The sequence below is a fragment of the Eubalaena glacialis genome, chromosome 12, assembly GCF_028564815.1.
Source record: "Eubalaena glacialis isolate mEubGla1 chromosome 12, mEubGla1.1.hap2.+ XY, whole genome shotgun sequence".
NCBI lineage: Eukaryota > Metazoa > Chordata > Mammalia > Artiodactyla > Balaenidae > Eubalaena > Eubalaena glacialis.
The window spans coordinates 45,198,963-45,225,528 of record NC_083727.1 but is presented as its reverse complement, the minus strand read 5'-3'; the positions used below and the strand labels follow the sequence as shown (position 1 = coordinate 45,225,528).

Below are 26,566 nucleotides of genomic sequence, written 5' to 3'. Positions count from 1 at the left end.
TCCATGCAGACACACATTGTGAGCAAAATGTGTGAGTGAATGTGCCCAGCCTGATATTTCCCAACGTCTTGTTCTTCGGTGTCCTTTAAGACGACCCATTGCCACGGCCCATTTTGCAGATTGCTGGTCACTTAGACTTTATCTTTGTTTTTGATGACACAATATTCAGTTTTCAAAACTATTAGAAGTTGTACTCTGTGTCTCTTTTGACCTTAGACAATGTAAAGCTATTTCCTTCTTAAAAGAGCCTTAATGGAATTTTGAATTTTCTTCTATTGTAAAAATTCTTAGGTTTTTGTCAAAAGAGATTTGAAATACCACAGAAAATGATGTACTCACATCCCTCACCACCACCTCCAAATAACTGAATTACATAAATAAAACATTACATAGAAAGTGCTTTGCTACAATTTAGGGGACGTAAATTTAACAAGACCTGGCTCGTTGTAGGAAAATTCAACTTACCTTTTCCTAATCCTTTTATTCTATACAGGGAAAGAAATTTATGTCAGTTAAAACAAAAACCTATTCCTGCTTCTCGTAACTGAATCCATTATTTTTCTCTATGATCCATCAGGTAAAAACAAGAATAATAGATTGCTTTGACAGCAACTTGAACATAAATATCTCCAAGAATCAAATGTGGTAAGTCAAACGGGTTTCAGGTAGTATAAAAACAAGAAAGGATAACCTTCTTTTTACATTTCAAAATCAGATCTTACTAAAAAATTTATTGTTATTAGCTGCTACAAAAAAAGTAAATTATATAGTAGTTGAATTTTCACAATGAAATGGGAATAATTTAATTCATTTCTGTATATGTTCAAGCAGGACTGAACTCCAAGAAATAAACTCAAAGAAAATGACCTATTTTCTTTTAATTTTTAATAACTGGTTATTTATAATTTGCTCTTTGCATTAGATTCTATGACTTTAAATAAGTAATTGAATTTGTCCTATACATAGTCAACTAATTAGAAAGATTAGTGTTGACCTTCCCTTACAAATATTTGCTGTTCATAAAGGAATCAAGGGGCTCTATAATTGTTAGCTCCATATGATCCATTTTAGTTTCAAAAAAGTTTAAGTGTATATACACATACATACACCTATTTTATATGTATAGTATAGATACTTCATCTCAGGGGACTTTCTCCTTAATAGACACCTACCCAGGATCCAATCTTCTCTAATTTTATTCAGATAAGCCAATCTCCCAACCTGTCTCCAGAAAAGGTAACCATATTCCCAGCTTCAGTGTGGCAGAATTTATTCTCAGTCAGCACATAAGAGTCTATTATTGGTCTAGGGTTAGGCACATGACCCCAGTTTGCCTGAACAGAAAAAGAATGATTTTTATGTAAGCTGAAAATGCAAAGAGAGAGGCTTTCCATTTTCTCCTGCTGGGTGAAGAGAAGAGGGAAGCCCAGTTTGTTCTGAGAGCCATCTGTGACCATAGGAATGAGGACAATGCTGATGGCTGGAGGGAAGGTTGGGAAAGGACTTGGGTCTTTGTTAACATCATTGAATTGTTAATGGTATTGTGCATGGAGTCCTCTCTATCTTGTTAACTAACAAAAATTCAACTGAGTAAATTTAAAGATCAAATTGGCTTTATTCAGTGATTCGTGAATTGGGCAGCATCCCATTTAATAAACAGAAAGGAGCTCAGCCATGCTGTAGAAAAGCAAGGGTTTTTAAAAGCAGAAAGGGGGTGGGAAAAGAACGTCATTAGCAAATAATGCATTGTTTCTGACAAGGTCGCCCTCCTGTCCTCGTAAGTGGGATGGAAGGGGTCTATCATGCTGGCCAGGTAATTCCAGGTTGACTGGTTAAAGATTACATTTCTGGGAAATGCTGAAACTGCAATTAGTTTAAGTATTAAGTCTTGGTTTGCTGATATGGGGCTTAGCACAAGTGACTCCATTTGGGGCCTGTTGTCTCCTTTTTAACAACTTCTGTCTTCCAGTTACAGAGTATACAGATTTACTTAGTGCTTAATCTACTTTGTGTTGAGGTTTCTGTAACCGCTTAGAAATGCTCTTCTTCCCCTTTAAAGAAAGATGAAAGAAGATACTCAAAATATTCTCAATATACTCAAAATTTTCTTATGAATTTTTTCATTCATATTGCTTTACATTAGATCTTTGAATATATATTTGATTTTGAAACCCCCTTTGAGAGCTCTCCCTAATCATCTAATGAGGCACAGAACTTGATACACCCATTGCTTAAGAAGAAATAACATTCTTACAAAGGTTAATGAAAACTTAAGATGAGTAAAAACCCTCTTGTCCTATCAGACAAAAAATACAGTTTCATAACCAACATTATGAAACCTTATTATTCCTTATTCCTACTCTCTAGATCTGAAACAGAGTTTGGCCTGTTTTGTAGCCTATATACCAAAGGTACCTTTTTAAAATTATTCAGAAATCCCAGGCCTTAGCAATCCTACTTCTCTCCTCTCATTTTCCTAAACTATTTTGATACTTATTTCTCAGATCTGGCAGGCTATTAGATGTTTCTTGCATATTTCCAAGATAATAACTCATCAGCTTTGCAAGCTGATTCTTAGCATTAAGAGATTAAAACTAATGTAGATGAATCTCAGATGACACATACCGAGGTAGAGAAAAATTCCATCATTTCCTTCTACAAAATGAGAGAGATTTTAATTCTTTTTCTCAACAGCTGCTTCATTTTTTTATGCATAGGAAAAAAATATGTGCAATTACTCCAAGTACAATCAAGTCATTTAACATGTCTTTGCCATCATTGTAGTTCCAGGATATTTTAAAAGAGAAAAAAAAATCTCAAAGCACAGGTCCTGCTGTGCAGCAAAGCAATCAAATTCCTTCATAATAACAGCCTGATGGGATTCAGCAATCTGAGGAATAATGAATAACCACCTTAATCAGTAAACAGGAAAATGCTACAACAGTCACTGAGTAAAAATTCGCTATCATCTGTTGATCCTCTTGAACGGCATTTCAAACAATAAATAGAAATGTGTCTCTTTTAAGAAGAAAAATAACTTTGTGTAGTGCATTTGATTTTGCCAGGCAGTGGGGAGATGATATTTCATCTTAGACTGTCCTGCAGTATTGCCCAGTTGATAAAATGCGCATATAATGTTTTTTGTATTATATGGCCAAATTTACCTTATCACTTGAATATGTCAAGATAAATTTATTTTTACAGTTGGTTAATATGATTGTATTTCTGAACCGATTATTGAACTCTATTGCTACTTCATTATTTGATGTTCTTCAGTGTTCATCATGCAAAGTTATTTGTATCTGAATATGAAGACTCTGTTTCAAAATAATCTTCAAATTTCCAATGCAGTGTCTCAAATGTTGGCCGGTCCTTAGGCTCTGCATTCCAGCACTCCGACATGATGTTGTAGAATTGCAATGGACAGTTAGATGGTTGAGGGAGTCTATAGTTTTGACCCAACATCTGGATTACCTGAGCACCTGTCATACCTAAAAAATACAAAATAGAACAAACAAAAAACAAGTTGGAAATCAGAGTCTTAAATTCATAGATACTGACACTCTAGAGGACAAAGCAAATTGACTTCCCCGGAGAAACTATGAAGTCTACCTTCCCAGGCTGCAGAGACTAAACTAAATCCTGCAGCAAGTAATGTCTATAAGACTGCAGTTCAAGAGCAAAGGAGAAGGAGGCAATAAACCACCTCATTAATGCAAATCATCATCATCAAATTTTATCTGTTATGCTCCCACAGGCACATGGTGTGGTCAGCCTCATAACTCTGCCCTCTAAGTCTGGGCAAAGCAGTTAAAGTCACACCTAAGTAAGTGACCTGCAGCAGAAAGGCCCACTTCAGAATTAATTACTCACCACTATAAGGCATTTTGCCATAAGTAATGATTTCATAAAGAAGGATTCCAAATGACCACACATCAGACTTAATGCTGAATTTATTAGTACGAATGGCTTCAGGCGCAGTCCACTTCACCGGCAGCTTTATTTCGTGTTTAGATTCATAGATGTCTTCATTATCTACCTGTTAATGCATTAAGGAATCAAGCTAAGTTAAAGTGGGTTTTTTTTTGGTCACCCTCATTCATCTGTAACTTGCTTTGCATTAAAATTTAGAGGGACAAGATTCAAAATGAGTTTAGTTCAGGGCTTCCCTGGTGGCGCAGTGGTTGAGAGTCTGCCTGCCGATGCAGGGGATGCGGGTTCGAGCCCTTGTCTTGGAGGATCCCACATGCCGCGGAGCAACTAGGCCCGTGAACAACAACTACTGAGCCTGCGCGTCTGGAGCCTGTGCTCCGCAACAAGAGAGGCCGCGACAGTGAGAGGCCCGCGCACCGCGATGAAGAGTGGCCCCCGCTTGCCGCAACTAGAGGAAGCCCTCGCACAGAAACGAAGACCCAACACAGCCATAAATAAATAAATAAATAAATAAAATAATTTAAAAAAAAATGAGTTTAGTTCAAATGATAATTACAGTAGCAAATTCCAAATCTGACACACAAGACTGAATAATCTGCGGGAATTCATTAATGAAATATCATTTGAGAGCCTACTATGTGCTAAAAGTAGCACTGCAAGGAGCACTGTAATACATACGGGAAATTCATCTGTGATGACACTGGCTTTACACCTGGTCTTTAGCAAATATAGAAAGTGAAAGCAAAGCCTGTTTTCTGATTTACTGCTGGTATTGAAGAGCCACTGACTTTGATAATTACCATGTAACCATTTTCTAATACTGAAAAGTAGGATCCAAATGATTTAAATTAATATATCAACTCACTGGAGATCTAATTAATTTACAAAGAGAAAAGATGATAAATTCATAAAGATCAAAAGAGAATCATTTACTTGTGTTTCATGCCCCACACTCATATTTTTACGATACAATGTAGAAATAAAAAATTAAATTCAGAAAAAACACACCTAACATTATATCTCCTATATTAGTGTCTTTCGGCCTAATGTCATAAAATGGGAGCGGGGGTGGCAGGATTTTAAAAGCCAATGTTTGCTGAAGAATTTTGGCAGCATGCCTGGCAGCATGCATATTAGTCTGGCATAAAGTGAGCAACAATGGGTAGGGTAACTCTGTACAAAGTGTGCTGCCTTTTTTAAGGGAAATAGAGGCAGACAAACAGAGGCTGCTGGTACTGAAAAACTAATCATTTATTCAACTGCAAACTTAATTACATACTTTCCCATCTGGTTGATCATCATTTTTTCTGTTTCTTTCTCTTTGGTGAAGAAATAGAAATAGGAAGTAGTTTGTCTGTAGAGCCCTGGGCTCCTGAAATGGTCTATGGACCAATAGAACTTGGAGAAATATGTCGAAAAATAACATTAAATCTATTAGTATACTGGTCTAGCCTTTTGACCCATTACTAACTAATTAAAACAAAGCCAAACCTACCTTAAAAACTCTTGCAAGTCCAAAATCTGCCACTTTGTAGATACTATGTTCACCAACAAGGACATTTCTGGCAGCCAGATCTCTATGGATGTAGTTCTGGGACTCCAGATAGGCCATTCCAGAAGCAACCTGGGCTGCCATGTCTACCTGATGCATCAGATGGATTTTTGATCCAGCGTCATCTAGGTAAAAAGAGAAAATAAGAGATTCACTTTGGAGAACATTTGAACTATTGAAGCAAATTCTAAGAATTTTGATGAATGAGCTATCAGTGGGATTAAGTGCCATAGCACTGAGAGAAAATAAATATAACAAGTACAAACAGTTCCATTTCCTGTGAAGGGTTAATGAGGCAACAATTTTCAGAGCTCAAACACATTTCAAAGCTGAGGCCCTCCCTTCCCTAAATGAGCATTATTGGGAGAAAGGAGCAACAGTACCACATGATCCAAACACAGCTATAAATATCTGAAAGAGTCCAGGTATTGCCATTTTTAATACCACACGTCACTGACTCATCTCTTCATGGAAATTGTTACTTGGTTGCCTCTGGATTTCTCTGAAACATTTCATAGTTGTTTTAGTCTTTAAACCTAAAAATAATACTAATTTGCATGGCTGAACCAATGAAAAGTTCTCATTCTTCCATTATATTGTTCTTAAAAACTAGCTCACAAAATAATGAAGGCTCTATATATGTAGTTATAAACTGTGTATATTACATTTGTACTCCATTAAGCTTGATGCATGCATTAAATTTTCCTTTCTTAGCCTGTTATTCTTAGAATAGGTTGCTCATCTCTCTATGAAGAGAGATATGAAGGTATAGGCATGATATACCTTTCGTAGACATAGTTTCTCCTCCTGCTGATTCTATATAACTAAGTATAGGAAATTTATGTAGTAGAGCCAGTTTGATCATTACTAGAGAGATTAGTGTTATTTTGTGGTGACTTTGTGAAATGGGGTCAGCCATCCCTGGATAAGTGTTTAGCTGCCATACTGTTAGTAGATGTCTTCAAATTTCTGGAGAACTGAAGAGGTCTCATATAAATCCAAGTTATCATTATCCCTATCTAAATAAGCCAAATATTACGAAAAATGCATTGAATTTATGGTCAAGAGTCCCAGACACAATTCCTGACTTGAGCAACTACAGTACAGGAGTGAGGAAGATTGGTTTGAAGCCAGAGTGCCAGAATTTGAATCAGGGCTCTGCCTTACGTTTCTTCCTGACTTTGGGCAAGCTGCTTAACACTCCTGTGTCTTAGTTTCTCCATATATACAACAATAATTATCATAACCTTGTGGTTTTATTTGTTAAAATGAGAATTAAAATGAGTTAATACATGTAAAGCACTTAAAACAGTACCTGGTACCTAGGAAGAACTTAGTAAAGCCCACCTGTTCTTATTATCTATCATCGCTTCTGCCTGATCAGAATTAAACAGTTTAAGATTTGTTAAGCTAGAGATGCATAAGGATTACCCAAGAGGAAATGTCTAAAAGAAGACAAGCATATGGTTCTGAAGCTCAGAGGAAAGCATGCAGCTAGAAATATGGATTTAACAGTCATTGTTTAGGAGCAAGAGTTAAACATTAAAAGTGGGTGAGATTGCTAGCAAGTGATAGAATCATGAGAAATGCCAACATTTACAGTGGGCATATAAAAATAAACCTGCAGGGGGCTTCCCTGGTGGCGCAGTGGTTGAGAATCTGCCTGCCAATGCAGGGGACACGGGTTCGAGCCCTGGTCTGGGAATATCCCACATGCCGCAGAGCGACTAGGTCCGTGAGCCACAATTGCTGAGCCTGCGTGTCTGGAGCCTGTGCTCCGTAACAAGAGAGGCCGCGATAGTGAGAGGCCTGTGCACCGTGATGAAGAGTGGCCCCCACTTGCCACAACTAGAGAAAGCCCTCGCACAGAAACGAAGACCCAACACAGCCATAAATAAATAAATAAATAAATAAAATTAAAAACCACTCTTTAAAAATAAAATAAAATAAAATAAAATAAACCTGCAAGAAAACTGAGAGGAATCAGCCTAAAGAATGAGAGAAGAACCAGAAGAGAACATCATAACAGTCAAAGGTTTGAGAAGAGAAAATCACCACCATTGTCAAATAAGTGCAGCAAGATAAGAACTAAAAAGCATTTCTAAAATATAATAATTAAGAAGTCACTGGAAACATTGGTTGCAGGAAGAGAGTCTTGCTGGAGATGGAGTATAAACGGTTAAGGGCTGAAGGGGAGCTGAGGACGTGGAGATAGCAAGAGGACATGTCAATTTCCAAAAACCTAGTCAAGAAGGGAAGACAAGAAGAAGCTAGCAGAGAAAAATGTAAGTCAAGGAAGGGAAAGCAATTATCATGAAGTTCCTGATAGTGAGGGATTGTCATTGATAAGCTAGTAGAGGAGTTTCTGGGCTGCTGGTTATGTTCTCATTCTTGATTTGCATAGTGGCTACACAGTTGTTTACTTGCTCACTTTATAATTACATGATAAATATATATGTAGAAAGGACGTAAATCATGCATGTCCTTTCTACATGTATGTCATCTTTTACAATTAATAAAATGAAATAAATGGAGTCAAGGGAAGTTTTCAAATGGGAAAGACCTAAGCACAGTTTGTGTGTGAGTGTGTGTGTTTTTTTAATGCAAGCAGCATATTTAAATAGGCTCTGAGTAATAAAGGCCATTTATGACAAACTTGCAGGTAACATCATACTCAACAGTGAAAAGCTGAAAGCTTTTCCTCTAAGATCCAGAATAAGGCAAGGATGCCCACTCTCACCACTTCTATTTAACATAGTATTGGAAGTCCTAGCCACAGCAATCAACAAGAGAAAGAAATAAAAGGCATTCAAATTGGAAGAGAAGAAGTCAAACTTTTACTATTGGCAGATGACATGATACCATATACAGAAAATCCCAATAATAAATAAGATTCATTTATTATTAGAACTAATAAATGAATTCAGTAAAATTTTAGGATACAAAATTAATATACAGAAATCTGTTGTATTTCTATACACTAATAATGAACTATCAGAAAGAGAAAACAATAAAACAATCCCATATACAAGCAAATAAAAAGAATAAAATACCTAGAAATAAATTTAACCAAGGAGGTAAAAGACCTGTACTCTGAAAATTGTAAGACATTGATGAAAAAAATTGAAGATGATACAAATGAATACAAATGAATGGAAAGATGTTATGTGTTCATGGATTGGAAGAACTAATATTGTTAAAATGTCCATTTTAACTACCCAAAGCAATCTACACATTCAATGCAATCCCTATCAAAATACTCACAAAATACCGACAGAGCTAGAACAAATAATCCTAAAATTTGTATGGAACCACAAAGGACCCTGAATAGTCAAAGCAATCTTGAGAAAGAAAAATAAAACTGGAGGTATCACACTCCCTGACTTCAGACAAAGCTATAGTGATCAAAGCAGTATGGTACTGGCACAAAAACAGACACATAGCTCAATGGAACAGAATAAAGAGTCCATAAATAAACTCATGCTCACCTGGTCAATTATCTACAACAAAGGAGGCAAGAATATATAATGGGGAAAAGAAATTCTCTTCAATAAGTAGCATTGGGAAAACTGGACAACTACATGTAAAAGAATGAAACTAGACCATTTTCTCATATACAAAAATAAATTCAAAATGGGTTAGAGACTTAAATGTAAGACCTGAAACCACAAAACTCCTAGAAGAAAACATAGGCAGTAATCTCTCTGACACTGGTCTTAGCAATATTTTTTTGGATCTGTCTCCTCAGGCAAGGGCAACAAAAGCAAAAATAAACAAATGGGACGAAATCAAACTAAAAGGCTTCTGCACAATGAAGGAAACCATCAATAAAATGGAAAGACCGTCTACTGAATGGGAGAAGATATTTGCAAATGATATATCCAATAGGGGGTTAATATCCAAAATACATAAAGAACTCATACAACTCAACATCAAAAACAGATACAATCTGATCAAAAAATGGGCAGAGGACGTGAATAGGCATTTTTCCAAAGAGGACATACAGATGGCCAACAGGCACATGAAAAGATGCTCAAATCACTAATCATCAGAGAAATGCAAATCAAAACCATGAGATATTACCTCACACCTGTAAGAATGGCTATCGTCAAAAAGACAAGAAATAGGGGCTTCCCTGGTGGCGCAGTGGTTGGGAATCTGCCTGCCAATGCAGGGGACACGGGTTCGAGCCCTGGTCCGGGAAGATCCCACAGGCCGCGGAGCAACTAAGCCCGTGCGCCACAACTACTGAGCCTGAGCTCCAGAGCCTGCAAGCCACAACCACTGAGACCGCAAGCCATAACTCTTGAAGCCTGGCGCCTGGAGCCCGTGCTCCTCAACAAGAGAAGCCACCGCAATGAGAAGCCCGCTCATCACAACAAAGAATAGCCCCCACTCGCCGCAACTAGAGAAAGCCCGTGCACAGCAACAAAGACCGAACACAGCCAAAAACAAATTAAAAAAAAAAAAAAAAAGACAAGAAATAACCAGTGTTGGCGAGGATGTGGAGAAAAGGGAACCCTAGTGCTTTGTTGGTGGGAATTTAAATTAGTGCAGCCACTATGGAAAACAGTATAAAGATTCCTCAAAATATTAAAAATAAAACTGCCACATGATCCACCAGTTCTACTCCTGAGTATTTACCTGAAGAAAATAAAAACACTAATTCGAAAGATATATGCACCTCAAAGTTCATAGCAGCATTATTTACAATAACCATGATATGGAAGCAATCTAAGTGTCCGTCAACAAATGAATGGATAAAGATGATTGGAACCCCGGCTGACACCGTGACTGCAGCCTTGTGAGAAACCCTGACCCAGAAGACCCGGCTCAGCTGCACCTGGATTCCTGACCACAGAAACTGTGAGATAATAAATGTTTGCTGCTTTAAGCCACTAAGTTTTGGGGTAATTTGTCGTGCAGCAATAAATAATAGGTGGATATTAGGAGAATAATATCAGTGCTATGTATATGGTTAAAAGCATGGACTATGGAGTCAGATTTCCTGGGTTTGAATTCTCATTCAACCACTTTGAATAAGTTACTTAATCTCTCCATACCTCAGCTTCTTCAACTGCAAAATGGGGATGATAATAATAATACTTAGTTCATGAGGTTGTTAGAAGAATGAACTAAATTAATACTTGTATAGGACTTAGAAAAATTCCTGACACACAGTAAGTGCTATATAGTGTTTTTTAGAGGAAAAAAAAAATTAAAATATATATGCTCCTCTCCTACCACTATCCTATATGGTTGATTTTTCCAGTAAATCACCTCATTTAATACTCAGAACAACTATAGGAAGTATTTTACCCTGTTTGATAGGGGTTCCTACCACTCAGAGGAACAGGTAATAATTTATAGAGTAGAGATTCAAATCCAGGATATGTTGGAGGCTGAAATGTCATGCGTCATAAATTTATTCTGTACTGCCTCCCTAAAATCCACCTTACGCTCCTGAGCACCCAAAGTCAGGGGCTATGAAGAGACTTCCATTCATGCAGACAGCAAATAGTTATGGAGTTGTGTTCAGTTAAAGGGTATCTCAGTGAAAACATTCCTGTCTGCTTCAATCCACTTAACTGAACTGTCTGTGAGAATGATGAACAACATGCTAGGACTTGATTTGTAAAACAAAGAAAATATACTGACATATATTAGATGCTCTATAAGTATTTATTGGAAAGAAAACAAGCCCAGCTAAACTAAAAAATGCAGATATTTATCCTCCTTAAACTTCAGTAAGAAATAACAGGCATCAATTACCCTTAGTGCTAAAGTTTTTTGACAAGCTTTTCCATTTTGGAGAAATTTATTACAAAAAGAGATTCAGCCAAGCTTAGGGACTACAAAGCTGGTTCTATAGAAAAATGTGTGTTATTTCAGCTATCAAATACAACATCTAATCTTATTACAGTGGATATAAAAAGGTTTTCACTGACAGGCACAATAGTGAAGGAAACTGAGTAGTAACATATTTCCTGCCCTGAAAAATACAGTGGCCTAGGAACTGCATACAACCTCAGAGCACACTTCTAATACAGCAGCCAGATGTCAAAACTGATATAAATGTTCATAGACCTGTGACAATTTACATCTGCAGCAAGGAAATATTTTCAATTATGTTCCATTACTCAAGAGCATTTCAGCTTAATAATATTTATCACTATGGGATGTTTAAGAGCGGCAGATACATTTTAAGATCACTTTGCTGAAATCAAATCCTCTTGATTGGGAAGGGATTGTCTGTAATGAGCATGCCTTCATTACTCCCCCTGGCTGCTAAGTATCCGGGCAAATGAAGGCCTTTGTAAACTTGACCCTGATAGTTCAACCCACAAGATGACAGAGTTCGTGCTCAACCCTGAGTAAAACACATCAACAAGCCACAGAAATCCTCAATGTCAAAGGAGTTTGCAATATACTAAGTGTATCTTTGCAAGCTGATACCAAGCGCAACAAAACAAGTCCCAACTGTATTAGGTTCAGGGTAGCCCTGACTTAATCTATCCATTAATTTATTCATTCACTTAGTCAACACACAATTAGTGCACACCTTCTGTGTGCCTGACACCGTTCTAGCACTAAAACAAAGAAAAATCTCTGTCCTCTCCAAGTTGTATTTTAGAAGACACTAAAAATAAGCTACATAAATATGTCATGCATTATATGACGGCTAACAGCTAGGAAGAGAAAACAAAAAGCAGGAAAGAGGAATACAGTGAGTCAGCAAAGGGAGATTAAATTTTAGAATTTAGAGGGTGACCCAGGAAGGACCTGCTGTAATGAGAATACCAAAGTAAAGACGTTAGGAAGTGAGAAAATGAGCTGTGCGGATAAGTAACGGGAAAATTTTTCAGGTAGAGGAAACGGCAAGTGCGCAGGGCCTGCAGCAGAGCACATCTGGAAGATACAAAGAGCAGCAAAGAAGGGCAGTGTAGTTGACAGAGTGAACCAGGGCAAAGCTGTGGGAGATGGGGTCGAAGAGGTAATGGAGAGCCGGGTCAGGCAGGACTTTATGGGTTACACAGAGAGAACCAAGGAGCCACTGAAGGTTTAGGGCTGAGGAGGGACGTGACCTGATTTACATTTTAACAGGATCTCTCCAGCTACTGTGTTGAGGAGAGACTGAAGGGGTCAAGAACCAAAAGAGGGAGACAAATTGGAAGGCTACTGCAGAATCCAGGAGAGGGTTGATGATGACTCGGACTGGAGTAGGAGTGTTGAGAAGTGGTAAAATCCTGGATATATTTGGAAAGCAAGCCAGTGGGATTTTCTGGTTGGTCAGATATAGGATGTGAGAAGTAGAGGTGACTCCAAGATGTTAGGTCTGTGTGTTGACATTGTCAGAGAAGGAAAGACCACAAGAGGTGCAGATTACTGAGGATAATATCAGAGATCGGTTTTTGGACAAATTATTTTGAGATGTCTAATAGACATACGTAGTAGAAATGAGGGCTGTTTGCAAACTTTTGTTTTTTCCTGCTTTTAAGCACTTTAGAGGGCTGTACTCCTCTACTCCCTTTGACTTGATTTAACCAAATGAAAAGGGCACAGAAATTACCTCTGTCACTCCTGGTCAGAAGCTTTAAGAGCCAGAATGAGATTAGTCATATCCCCTGCTGCTGCCAAGGTGATCAAAAGACCTGAGCCACCAGCCAATCTATATCTCACATGTAGCATGAGCAAGAATAAACACCTGTGTTAAGACTCTGAGATTTGCAGGGGTTTGTTACTGCATCATACCCATATTATCCAGACTGATACAGTGTTCACGTGGAGAAGTTAAGAAGGAAGTTGGATATATGATTCTGAAGTAATGGAGGGATATAATTTAGGCAATTGGTAATACATAAATGTTATTAAACAATAAGACTGGTTGAGATTAGCAAGGAATCTGGTGATGTTGCAAAAGAGTCTTGGAAAATTCCAAGATATTGAGAGGTGTGGGAGATGAGAGAAATCACATAGATTGAGAAGAACTGGCAAGAAAGGAAGAGAAAAGGACATTGGATGAAGTGTCCCAGAAGCCAAATGAAGGTAGTGTTTCCAGAAGGTAGTGTTACCAGAAGGAGACAGTGTCCATTGAATTGAATACTGCTGATAGATCTGAGGATTGAGAATTGACTGTGAGATTTAACAGCGCGAATGTTTATAATTTGACAAAGCATTTTCGTTAGAGATGACCTGAAATGGTTCCTGTACTTTTGTCCCTGGGAATAAGGCAAAAGGAGTCAATGGCTGAGGTTAGTCTCTCTGTGGTGGGTAACACAATCTGATACTGTTAAATTTGATATCTTTATGCAAGGGAGCTAGGTATATTTTTGTTTTTAACAGCACTTAGCAAGTCTTATGTTCTTTGTTCCTATCTAGTCTTGCAATTTAATATCACCAGCTTCACAAGTCACTCTGAAATGAGAGAATACTCCTATCTTTCCGATATCTTTGTTCCATTATTCTCACCTCCTTTTACCTCTATACATTCTATCAGTCCCACTCTGACATTCCAAGAAAGTATAGAAAACGCCTCTTTTTAAAGCATGGATTATTCTCTCAGTACTTGATCTCCACTTCTTTGAACATCTCATTTTAATGCTTATAATATTGTTGCTTATTAAATTATTCATTTGTAATAAATGTCAAAATTCTACAGTGCTCTTAAGTCTTCTCAGACTATAGGAAGCAGATGTAAAAATAAAGTAATAGTATATTTCTGCTTCTTAGTCTGAATATTCTAATGTTGCCTAGCGGTTGGAAGTATTTTAAATTCCAACAAGCATAATGTTGTCCAAAACTGGCAAAGAGAAAAATGAGGGTACCTGTCCCTCCCTTCCCCCGAAAGCATTCCATGTCCCCTAATTCTGGGCCATAGAAAATACTGGTCCATGACTGATAATGTTCAATTAGTTATTGTAGGAAACAAAGCATCATGAAAAACATCTATTCTTCAATTTTCCACATGACATTTAAGTACTCTGATATGTCTATGGTGAACAATTTGTTCTTCCACTACATAAATATTTTTCCTCCCTTTGAGTACACAGTATATATCCTATTAAAGAGTAGTTGAGCAATTCAATGGTAAGACATTCATTGTCACAGATATACCATAGTAGATATCCTTTGGGTTATAGAAGCCTTGCTAAATTGACATTTATAGGACTAGCTAAACTAAATTCCTCTTTTTTCCTTTTATTAAGTATTTAGCTTACTTTGGAGATGTTCTTGCAGACTTCCATGTCTCATCAACTCTGTAATAATATAAATAGGATCTTCTAAAGTGCAAACAGCATAAAGCTGGATAAGCTTTGGATGTCTTAGGTTCTTCATTATCTGTGCCTCCCTCAGGAAGTCATTTGGATCCATTGAACCTGAAACAAGAAGAGGGGAAATCACTTTATGTTACTGAGGCATTCCTATCCTCACAGCAGCCTGGTGGGAATCACCAAGATTGCTTCCTGCCTCTCAGTAAAGTAAGAGCATCAGTGTCACAAATCTTCAGATTTATCAAGGAAGAGAATCAGTTCAACCAGGGCAACCTAATAACTGATGTGTTGGTGCATCAGGGCTGTGCAGCTTATGTATTACGACCTGTAGGTGAAGAGAGGTTGATTCAGGTCCATGTGAAAAATGAAGGAAAAAGGAAACACTGACGGTCTAATTGATAAAACAAGGCAGGCATCTTAGGAACACAAAGAGAAGACATTCTATTAACATGAACACTGGAAGACACTGAATGTTTAATTACTGCAGCGAGTGTTTCTGTCCAGGATGCAGAGAAGACTAATAGTTGCTCTGTCCTTGGTACCCACTGTGGGAAGAGCTGGATAACTTTCCTAAAAAGCAATGACATTCTGCCATATTTATGTCTTTAATTCTGCAAGGACATATATCCATAGTGTAGGCCAAGTAGAAAACATTCAAGGGCCACTCCCAAAACTTAGTGATTTTTTCCTCCTCTTGAAGCTGATATTCAACATTTTCTCCTGTATTAATATCTCCACAGTTGGTTTTAATAGCTTGACCAAATGATAAGGGAGATATTGGAGCCTATTTTGAAGACTCATCTACAATTAAATTGCACTTAAATGGCTCAACTCTGACTCACCATGCAAAGTGCCAAGTATCAACAGTTAACATCAAACAAAACCTAAGAGAAAGAATACCTGGAGTTACCTTTCATTAGTCATTTAAAAATCTTTTATTTCTTTTAGGATATGATGTTTCAGAGCCATTGTTGTAACTGAAGGAATACTGTCGTTTCACATCTCAGTATTCACTATGGATAGTGCAAATATCATTTTCACTGATGCTTAAAGAGGCTGTTTCGTTCCTCATTCTCTCATACAGAAGACTTCACAGCTAATATTTGAACCCCAGGCATGGATAAGCTTTGACATTCCAAGCTAACACTCTGTTTATTAATATGCAGTTAGAAAGAGTTACATGTGACCTGCAGATCATTTCACATAAAGCATTTAGGCAATCTATCTTTTGGTATGCCTTTTGAGAGTCTAGAAGTTCACTACCCAGGCTTGATCAAATCCTAGCTCACTGTGTGATCCTAAACAAGTTACCAAATGTCTCTGAACTTTAGTTTCTTCATCTGTAAAACATGGCTAATGATCCTACTGACATAAAATCATTGTCAGGATAATAGCATTGTCTGGTACATATGTGTTCAATGAGTGTTGACTATATTTGTATTATTATTAATAATATGCATATTCTTAGGAAAACCAGACAGATAAACTGTAAGCATTTCTTCACAGGCTGAGGGGAAGAGGCAAGGACTTATAGAGGGAGAATAGGGGGAAATGGCCTATTCTGTTCTCCATCAATTTTTGCTGAGCTCCCTCACTTCCATCTCTACCACTCTTCTGCTCCACATAATCAAATAGGATTAAAGTCTTGAATCATTGTGGCAAAATGGAGCTAAGAATAAAAGAGGCATCCAAACCATAATAAAGGACCGTTTTCGGTTACTATAATTAGTTTGGCCTATGGTTAGTTACGGATATAGTAGGATCATTCCCCCACCCCCAAATAATCTGATTGATGAAGTTTCCAGTGATAGCAGCAATTATGATCTCCATTCAGACGATTTATCTACAATATGTTTCTATGTTGATGCTTTGGGTGGCCGTCAGATTCATGGAATGCAGGACACTTAAATCATTGCCAAATCACACCATCTGCTAGAGCTGAAACCATGGTACGTCAGGAGCCTCTGCAGGGGAAGCCTGCTCAGAGCACTCCTTGGCTACGCTGGTTACAGCTGACCAGCTGCACAGCAAAAGAGACCCAATCTCAACTCAGCTAGTAATGCAACATTAAATATTAATTTTTGCCTGTCAAAGCTACTGTGGGAGTTGATTTCAGGCTCGTCTTTATTGCATGGTAGTCTGCTAAGCAATAAATAGCTGAGAAGATTGATTAATGGCCCCAGTGAAGTGAAGACATTTGAGCAATCACCAAAGCTGTTTGCTGCTATTACACTGTAAATCAATATTAATTATTCCTCTTGGAGAGAAAACTATCATGGCGCTATTTTTTAATACAAGAAATCTGATTTTTTGTTTTCTTTTGACCTCCAAAAGGCCTTCCTTAGAGAGCAGTGTTAGGATGGATAGCTAGCTGCTTCTTTTTTGGAAAAAAATGATCAGATTGGACAATAAAGTTTAGTCTCAGTTGTTAATAAGATTAGGATTCAAAATCATAATCATATCTGCAGTAATTCTGAAAATCTCAGGTGCTGGGATAGATCATTGTGGTCACTACAGAAAGTGATTATAACACTTGCTTGGTGCCCCCACTGGCTGTCCCATGACCTCTTGGACATTTACAGTGGCAAGTTGAGCTTATAAGTATCAACATATGCCATTTAACCTTTGCCATTCTCGTTCTCGTACCTGGTTTTAATGTTTTTACTGCTACCGGAGTGGTATTGTTCCATAGGCCCTCCCACACTTCGCCGAACTGACCAGATCCTAATCTCTTCAGAAGTTGTATGGAGCTGCGGTCGATCTCCCACTGGTCCACGGTTTTATATGACAAATCAAAGGGAGCTGGGACTTGTACCTGCTTCACAGAATAATTAGAATACTGGTAAGAAAAAAGTTATATTCAACAACTTTTTGGTTGAAAATAACAGTCTAGGTACTTTTGAAGAGACATCATTTTTAAAAACAAAATATTGTAAATTTTATTTGAATTACTTTTAAATGGAAAGCAACTGTGGTAGAATCTGTATCTTTGCCTCTTCTAGCTGATCTCCCAAATCCTGCTAAGTCGGGCACCTTGCTGTCCATCTGTCCCACATGACACCCAAATACCTCCCTCCCACCTATGTGGTGGGAGTTCCCTTTGCCTCCTTGCCTACATAAATCAAGTTTCAAGGCTAAACTGAAGTTCCATCTCATCCACAATTATCTCCCCAACTCTTTGGCCTATAGCATTTACCATATGTATCACAAAATTTCTCATAATTAATTTCATCTTTTTTCAAATTCATTTACTTATTTGTTCACTCATTTACTCATTTATTTAATAAATAAATATTTTTCAAGCACCAACTAGGTTCCATTCTGTAAACAAAATAGGCAAGGTCTCTGCTCTCCTAGAGTGCATAGTCTTGTTTGTCATCTGCCTTTAGAAATTTATCTTATCTCCTCCACTAAGTCATCAGCATCTTGAGTGCACAGAAGGTCACCTACGCTTTGTAAACCCTTTTCCCTACCAGGATTCAACAATATTGGTTAAACTAAGAATTTTTAAGTCATATCTTTGTATCAGGTGAACTATTTCTTAGCATAAGCTCAGATACTCTTGTGAGGTCATTCCTGTACCATCTAAGATGTACATACTTATACCAAAATTGCCTATTCACGTCTCAGGATTTAACTCATAAATTCCCTGCATACGGGACAGAATTCTTCAGCTTCTACTTGTCTGTAGAGTTCTAATCAGGCATCACAAGGAAGCTTTCACCGGTCATCCAGGTATAAACCACAGGGCTGGCTATACCACTGACAGTACATGAGACCTGAACTCTGATGCGAAGTTGAGGGCTTGCCCCACTGAGGTGTATATCCACTACTTAACTTTAAACACATTTAGGTAAAACATGCAAACAACAGAATTTAATGACAGATGTAGATAAATTCTATAAATGTTACCTCCTCCCACTAAACAGCCAGGCCAAACAATCAAACTGTTAGAACAGTTAAATGATATCTATATGCAGACAACCAGATAATGAACCTGGTCATTTCATGTTAATAATCTTGAATACAGATCATCTAAGTAAGAATTGTAGTCCAGAACTTTTTTCCCCCTCCAGCCATATCATTAAATGCTGCAATAACAAGATACCAGATTAGTTTCTTAGTGCAAAGAATGAATATTTTCTGTGATCAGTGGTTGCTTGAGGTCGGGACTTGGCAAATTTCTTCTGAAAAGAATGAGACGGTAAATATGTTAGGCTTTGTGAGCCATGTAGTCTCTGTTTCAGCTATTAAACTCTGCTATTATAGCAAAAAAACAACAACAATCTGTAAATGAATGAGCATGTGTATGTTACAATAAAGCTTATTTATAAAAATAAGTGTGGGGCCGTATTGGCTCAGGGGCCACAGTTTGCCTATCCGTGCCTTGGGTATTCAAGGACTTTTTTTTCTGAGCTGACATATCACATGACAAATAACTCCAACACCTGAAGGAAAAAAATTAACTTCAAAAATAAAGGAACACAGCTTGAAAGCATTTCACCTTTAAGCATGGTTTTTCCAGCTTGACACACAGGCCATCGCTTGTCTTGGTGTAGTGACTCACGAATTCATTCAGTGTTGAAAAGGTTCTTCTCCGGGTGAGGAAAAAGTCCCCTGCATCCAGTCTTCCGATTCTGTAGTGTTTCACAACCCCTTTATCTAAAACTGGAACCCAAAATAAGTCCTTTTAATAAACTTCTTGCCAAAGCAAAGGAGATTTGCTTATTTTGTGATGATAGTTTCAATGCATGGAATAAAATTTTAACAAATTCTATTTATTTCTCAACTTTGTTTCAGAAAAGACTTCAGGAAGCTTACAAAGGACATACAGCAGACTAAAAAGGAAAAAAAGAATGTGGAATCATATTTTAAAGGAAATATAAAAATAAAAGAGTACAGTTAGCACTAAAAAAAAACTTTGATTTGAGGCCTAGTATACTTGTTTAAAACAAGCTATAAAATGGACTCTATCATTCTAGCAATGTAAAGAAGGAAAGAGTTTCAGAAACCACAGTGTTCATAAGATAAAATCACAAAAGATGTTTAGAAACAGTTCTTTCTGGTACAGAGACAAAGGAGAATTTCCTCCCATGAAATTCTATAACATGGACACTAAAATAAAATAGTGTTCTCAGAAAGCAAAATCTATGTGTAGATATAGATATAAATACAGATAGAGATGGAGAGAGGGAGAGGGGGAGGAAGGGAGAGAGAAATATTATTGAGCCTTAAAAAAAGAAGGAAATCCTGTCATTTGCAACAACATGGATGAACCTTGAGGCTATTGTGCTAAGTGAGATAAGATGGAGGAAGACAAATACTGCGTAGTATCACTTATATGTGGAATCTTTAAAAAAAAAAAATTAAACTCATAGAAACAGAGTAGAAAAATTGTTGCCTGGGAATGGGGTTGGGGGGAGCAGGATTAGGGAAAAGTTGGTAAAAGGGCATAAAACTTCAGCTATAAGATGAGTAAGTTCTAAGCGTCTAGTATATAACATGGTGACTAAAGTTGATAACACTGTATTATACAGTTGAAATTTGCTAAGAGAGTAAACCTTACATGGTCTCACCAAAAACGGAGAGAAATATGTGAGGTGACAGATATGTTAATTAACTCGATGTGGGGAGGGGGAATCCTTTCACAGTGTATATATATTTCAAATCATCATGTTGTACATTTTAAATACCTTTTTATTTTATTTGTCAATTATACCTCAATAAAACTGAAAAAAATCATTTCATCTGCATACAGGAGAATATTTTATTTTCGGTTCTTTATAATAAAATGCAGAGAGCAGGCAAACATTTAGCTCCTCCAAAAGTAATATAAGTTTCTTAAATTACAATTTTTTAAGTGTCTGGAACACATCCATGTACTCTCTGATCTGTCAAATTACCATTCTCACTGACTATAACTCTTGGGGCAATGTTAATTGCCTTATATAATCATCAACAAACAGAGGGGTTTTATTAGGATACAGAGCTAAGCTCATTACAGATTCCCATTTATGGATTAAAAGGCTAACAAAAAAATCAAAGAGAGATGTAAACAATATTAGCCCCAATTCATTTCTCCACAAAGTAATAAAAATATTAGAAGTAGAAAGGTAGCTAAGTATAAATTATACCTGCAATTTATATAAATTGTTGGCCTGAAAATTCATTTGCCATTTATCAAAAAGAAAAGTGCATAAAGTATGACTGAGATGTCTAGCAAGCCAACAGATCTATAATTGGAAATGATGGGAAGCAATAAAAAAATTCTCCTTTTTTAATCAAGATGGACCATATCTGGTTCCAAACTGAAGTGGACTACATGGAAATTAAACTTAGGAATTCCCTTTTAATGAATCACAAAAGACAATGATTTCTAAGCTAGAAACTAAAGTCAATAGACGACTGAAAGGTTAAAATACTCTTTGTGATTTTCTTAATAAGGGATGCAAATCCCAATGATTGATATGGCTTTGGCAATTGCCATTGATCATAAAGAAAGCCTAAATAAATGTTTGCCAACTATTTGTAGATAAAGGTTTAAACTCTCAGCTGTAAAAACCAATACTTTCAATACATCTAGAGTTGTCAAGCACAATAAAGGTAATTTTGTTTAATAGAAAAAAGCTATAGACAGGAAGATGGGAGACCCAGGTTACAGTTTAACTAGTATGTGACCAAAACATGGCAATGTCACTGGGCCTCCATTTCTTCATCATTAAAAGAGCAGGCTTTAAGAAAACTCCAAATTTCCAAATGTTTCCACTCTAATGTTCCAACATTTCTAATGGCTGTTGCTTTCTCTCTCTGAATTCTCATTTCTTTCTGTAGTGCTTTCAGAAAACTACAAATTGTGAAAACTACACATTACCAAAAAAAAAGTAATTCTCACCTTGGAGACTTGAACACCACTTGAATGCTTTTTCTATGAATTTTCTAGTAGCCAGCCCCTCTTCAGGTCTCAATTTAAATCCTCAGAACCAGCCTTCCCCCACCACCCTGTTGCATGTACTCCTCCCAGCTCCTTTCTATCACATTACCCAGTTTAATTGTGATGGTGGATTTATCTCAGTGGAGGCGGCTCTGTGAAGGGCAGGGACTCTGTGTCTTGAACTAATACCTACTCAGAGCCTGACACAGAGTAACAACTAACATAAACATCTGCTAGATGAATGAATGATGTCACTAACTCTTGGATTTGAAGAGAAATGTAAGCTTCTGAAATGTCTGCTGCAAAATTAAACAGGTAATTATACAAATACTTTTAAGTCAAGACTTCCCTGGAATTTTATTTTTAAATAGAGGAAAAAAACTTAGCCCCAGCATATAAATACTATTAGAGGACAGTCATTCATGTTTATATCTAATTTCTTGAGCTTTGCAACATAACACAGGAATAAGTATTCCATCTCTGACCAGCATCATAGATTACTTATATGCAGTTCATTTAAGTTTTCAGTCTAGCCAAGACTGAAATACATATATATATATATATATATATATATATATATATATATATATAAAATTTTTAAATTAGATCACAGAAGCTACATCAGGGAAATTCAATACACCATAGTCAGGATGAAGGCACTTTTAATATTGTATTCCTGAGTAATTAAATCCAAAATAAGTGTTTTTTTTTAAGTGATTTTAATTTGTTAGTAGTGAGTCCACACATTTGAAAACTGTCATTCCTAATAAAGATTGAATTCAGAAGGTCTCAGAACTAAGGAGAAATGAATTTTCTATTCCTTTTCTGGTTTGCTTTGATCTTTATTATTGAACCAAACCTATTCCAAATTCTACAGGCTATAAGTGAATGATAATGCTTGTGCCATTCTTATTGTGAATTACTATGAGTTCAGATTAGTTAAGCATTTTAGTAGTTTAACTGCAAAACATGTAAACATTATATAAAATATAATGGAATCATCCATCAACAAACTCAGTAGCATCACAATTGAATGAATTGAGCTACTAAAAGCCAGGCATTCTGAGTTTACATCTTGACTCTCATTTATGCTGTTTGACCTAGGGGAAAATGTTTCACCTGTCAATTGCTTAATCTACCAGAACATGTCCAAGAATTAGAATATATTGTAGAGATGAAGGTAAGTATGTATGAGGAGTACAATAAAGGTTTGTTGAACATTGAAAGAATTCAGCTATTTCTGCCCATGACCTTTCTATAAGGACCATGGCACTGGTCACCTGATTATTTGGCCACCTTCACATCCAGGGTAACTGATTCTGCGGGAATGCATGTGATATAGATGGAGTCTTATGATTTCAGTCCTAAATGCCAGGCCCAAATGAATTTAGAAGGAGTTGGTGGCAGACGTAGAAGCCCAGCTTTCTCCTAATGGTGAGATCTTATCGTATAGTCTCTGATGATAGAAAAGAGTTTGTCTACCACTGCACAAAGGAGTGAGATTTCATCAAAAAACACTTTCAAAGAGATTTTTCCTCAATTTACCACATGACTAACATATTATTCAGAACATATTAAATATTATGATATTCCAAAATTAAGTTTTTAAAAGACAGAACCTCCAGAAATTAAAGTTAATTTTAGTACAATATAAACATTAAGTTAGAGGCTATGTCTGCAAGACATGAGACAACCTATTAGGCTTAGTGAAAAATATCAGTATAACAAGTAGTTTGGCATTTTACAGATAAACAAATGATTGAGCAGAGTTTCATTTTTCAGCTGGTCTTCTGGCATCATCTGGGCACAGCCTTATTCTTACTGACTGAAAATAATCTGTTCCCATACTGGGTAAAACAATATGACTTAGATGATTGAGCAAAGGATTGAAAATCAAGAACTCACTGCCCTAATCTAATTCTCCCAGTGATTTGTTCTTTGACCTTCGGCAAGGAATTTCATTTCAGTTTCCTTATCTAGAAAATGAAAATAATGATCTTATCTATATACTCTCACAGGGATAGTTTGAGTGTCATTATTCACAAAGGATGATAGACGTTTCTAAATGTGCAATGTATGAGTACTATACTAGAATATCAGTATTATCAAATAGCATTGTCAACAAGAGAGCCACTTCCAAAGTAAAAGTTTCCACTCTTTGCACAATAAAGGCTACATAACATAGTGGCTACCAAACATATTAAGTGAAGAAACTGCCATTAATTCTGTGTGAGAGAACTCCTACACATGTAAACTCCTGTTTATTTGATTTCTCTTTGGAAGGGTGGTTTATACTTTTCAAAACTATTATAAAGATAATCATGATAACACCTCCTATACCATTGCTTTAGAAATCATGCTAAAATAGTTCTACACCAGTAAGTAAATAACATTAAATTGAGTTATTACACTGTCTCCCCCATTAAAACAGAATCTAACACACACACCCATTTTACACTGTGTTTTGTTCTACAGCAAACAGAATAGAATTCCTGTATGAGTAGTTTTGAAAGAAGAAATTACACCTGTCTCAAAATATTAAAGTGGTATCATGTAGAAGACTTGTTCTTTTCTGATGAAGAAAAAATCCAATAAACCAAAAGGAACAAACAGATTTGACTCTCTTCATGCATAAAACTCAACTACTGGGTCCCCAAGGTCACCTGTCTCCCAGCCAGGCATATTCAGTGTGCTGTGGACATCAGTCAGTAAGTTTGACTACTAAACTGCTAGGTTAAGTGAAGACTCATTAAGAGAATGTCTATATTAGGTGACTCAAAAAACTTTAAAAATCTATTTGAAGATACATCTGATAGCTCTCATGTCCTGAGGTCTTCCAGCATTGTTACCGGTCCAGTAGACCAGCTGAGGTACTTTTATAGTCAAAGACAACATAATCAACTACCCTTACGTGCAAAAATCAACTATCTCTTCCATATTATATAGAATGGAAATCCATCAGCCTGACCCACATATATGTCCAAATACTTAGGATATTTTTGAGAAAACTGTTGGTCTTATCCTCAAGACCCCTATGGTCTAACTCCTTATTAAAACAGGCCAATCCCCAATCAAAGCTGGCTCTTAAATTTTCAGAACAAAATGTCAGTTTTGTTGTTTATACATACGATATCTTATGAAGATGAGTATCACTTTAATTAATACATAATATAACATTCAATATTTTGTCATATAATTTAATTAAAAAGCATCTACCACAGTTTTACATGAAAATAGCACTTGCAGCATCTGATATTGCACAGAAAGTCTCTGGGAAACAACTTGACTCTTTATTCCTCTCGGGACTCTTAACTTCTCATTCAGTATTATATCTGCAATAAATCATCAGGAATTTACATCCATGGATTATATTATCTCAGTTTCCTACAGAAAGTCTTTCACTGGATTAAGATTTAATGTGACATGAAAGCCAGTGCTTCTACTTTTCAAAACTTACCCTAAGGAAATAATCCAAGTATTTACATGCATTCATTTAGTTATATATCTGCTTTGTTCCAGAAAGATCCAAAGGCTTGCATACATTATCAAAATAAAATGAAATTTAAGATAAGTGGACAAAAAGGAAAGGAAAGGACGATGACTCCAGGAACAAGGCTGGTATGCTTTATGTAAGGTATTCTTTAGATTTCCATCCATGTTTGCTAGACGTGGGCCAAAGATTTGGCTCTCCGCATTTTTGACAGCTCAAAACCATGAGAGAAACTCAGTTACCTGATTCCCTGAATAAAATATTAATAAACTGTTACTCAAAAAAAAAAAAAACCAAAACACTATTGCTGGTACTGAAAGGAGAGAGAAATTTCTCACATAGGTCTTCATAAAACACACACACACACACACACACACAAACACACACACACACACAGAGAAAATGTAATGGGCAATATCATCATCAAGATTTTTAATAGTAAATATACTAACACATTGCAAAGGGCTGGTTCTTATAATGTCCACTAATGTGGGCCCATTTCCAACATGAAATTCAATGAAAACATTTGTATAGGAAACTAACTACTGTTCATCAGCCAAAACAGGGAAAGCAGTATGTATAAGAATGTTCACTGCAGCATTTTTACAGCATTAAATGACTGGAAAATTGTAGCAAATCTGAAAATTAAGAGTTAAAACTATAATCATAAAAATTATGTAGTAACAAGAAAAAAATAGATAATGTGTTAAGTGAAATAATTGGGATACAAAATTAAGAGAACAGTATTATTTTAAACATGAGGATACATCTGGCTGCTCACACATCCTGGAGCCTTTTCCAGCTGAAGGAACCCAGCTGAGGTTCCTTGTGAAAACCATAACTGCATGAGGGCCAAGATGATTCAATTTGCCAACACGGTAACAGCTGAGTTAGATTGGCAGATTTGTGAGTATTTTACTCACTCTGTTTTTCCAAACCAACTGTAATGAAGGTATAGTGAATTTAAAACAAAAATATATACATAATGCTTCCCACTTTTTTAGAGAGGCAACGTTAAGAATTAACTACCTAAGACAATGTCCACATATACTGCTCAAGACACTGACTATAATGATACTTGATATTCTTTATATAAAGACCCCCCATGAACTCATTTCTCTTTGAACTTAACGCTTAAAATATAATGCATCTCTTCTTCCGTAACCCAGTGAGAAGTGCAATATGGTTCCCTTTCTGCCTTAACTGCCAGAGAACTCCCAGCTAAACTGATTTCTAAACTGTGATACTTATCTCCCATTGGAGGCTCAGCAAGATCTATTTCTTTGTTCTTTTTCATTGATTTGCCTTTTTTATGTTTAGCTGTATTTTGCACTGTGTTTCAGCAATGTAAGCCAACTTAAATCCTTTCGTAGAAGTAAATAAACACA

The 26,566-nt window shown here is 36.6% G+C and overlaps 1 protein-coding gene across 1 annotated transcript in view; it reads right to left on the bottom strand.

Annotated features, from left to right (window-relative positions):
• Nucleotides 1–3,261: 3,261 nt before the first annotated feature.
• Nucleotides 3,262–26,566, bottom strand: part of FRK (fyn related Src family tyrosine kinase) — a 99,539-nt gene continuing 76,234 nt past the window's right edge. Inside the window, exons 3-8 of the mRNA XM_061207247.1 lie at nucleotides 19,262–19,425; nucleotides 17,404–17,572; nucleotides 14,704–14,862; nucleotides 5,429–5,610; nucleotides 3,874–4,039; nucleotides 3,262–3,491 (exon numbers count right to left, since the gene is read on the bottom strand). Of these exons, the coding sequence (XP_061063230.1) occupies nucleotides 3,283–3,491; nucleotides 3,874–4,039; nucleotides 5,429–5,610; nucleotides 14,704–14,862; nucleotides 17,404–17,572; nucleotides 19,262–19,425 (1,049 nt within the window). The 3' untranslated portion in view covers nucleotides 3,262–3,282. The remainder of the gene's footprint in view (nucleotides 3,492–3,873; nucleotides 4,040–5,428; nucleotides 5,611–14,703; nucleotides 14,863–17,403; nucleotides 17,573–19,261; nucleotides 19,426–26,566) is intronic.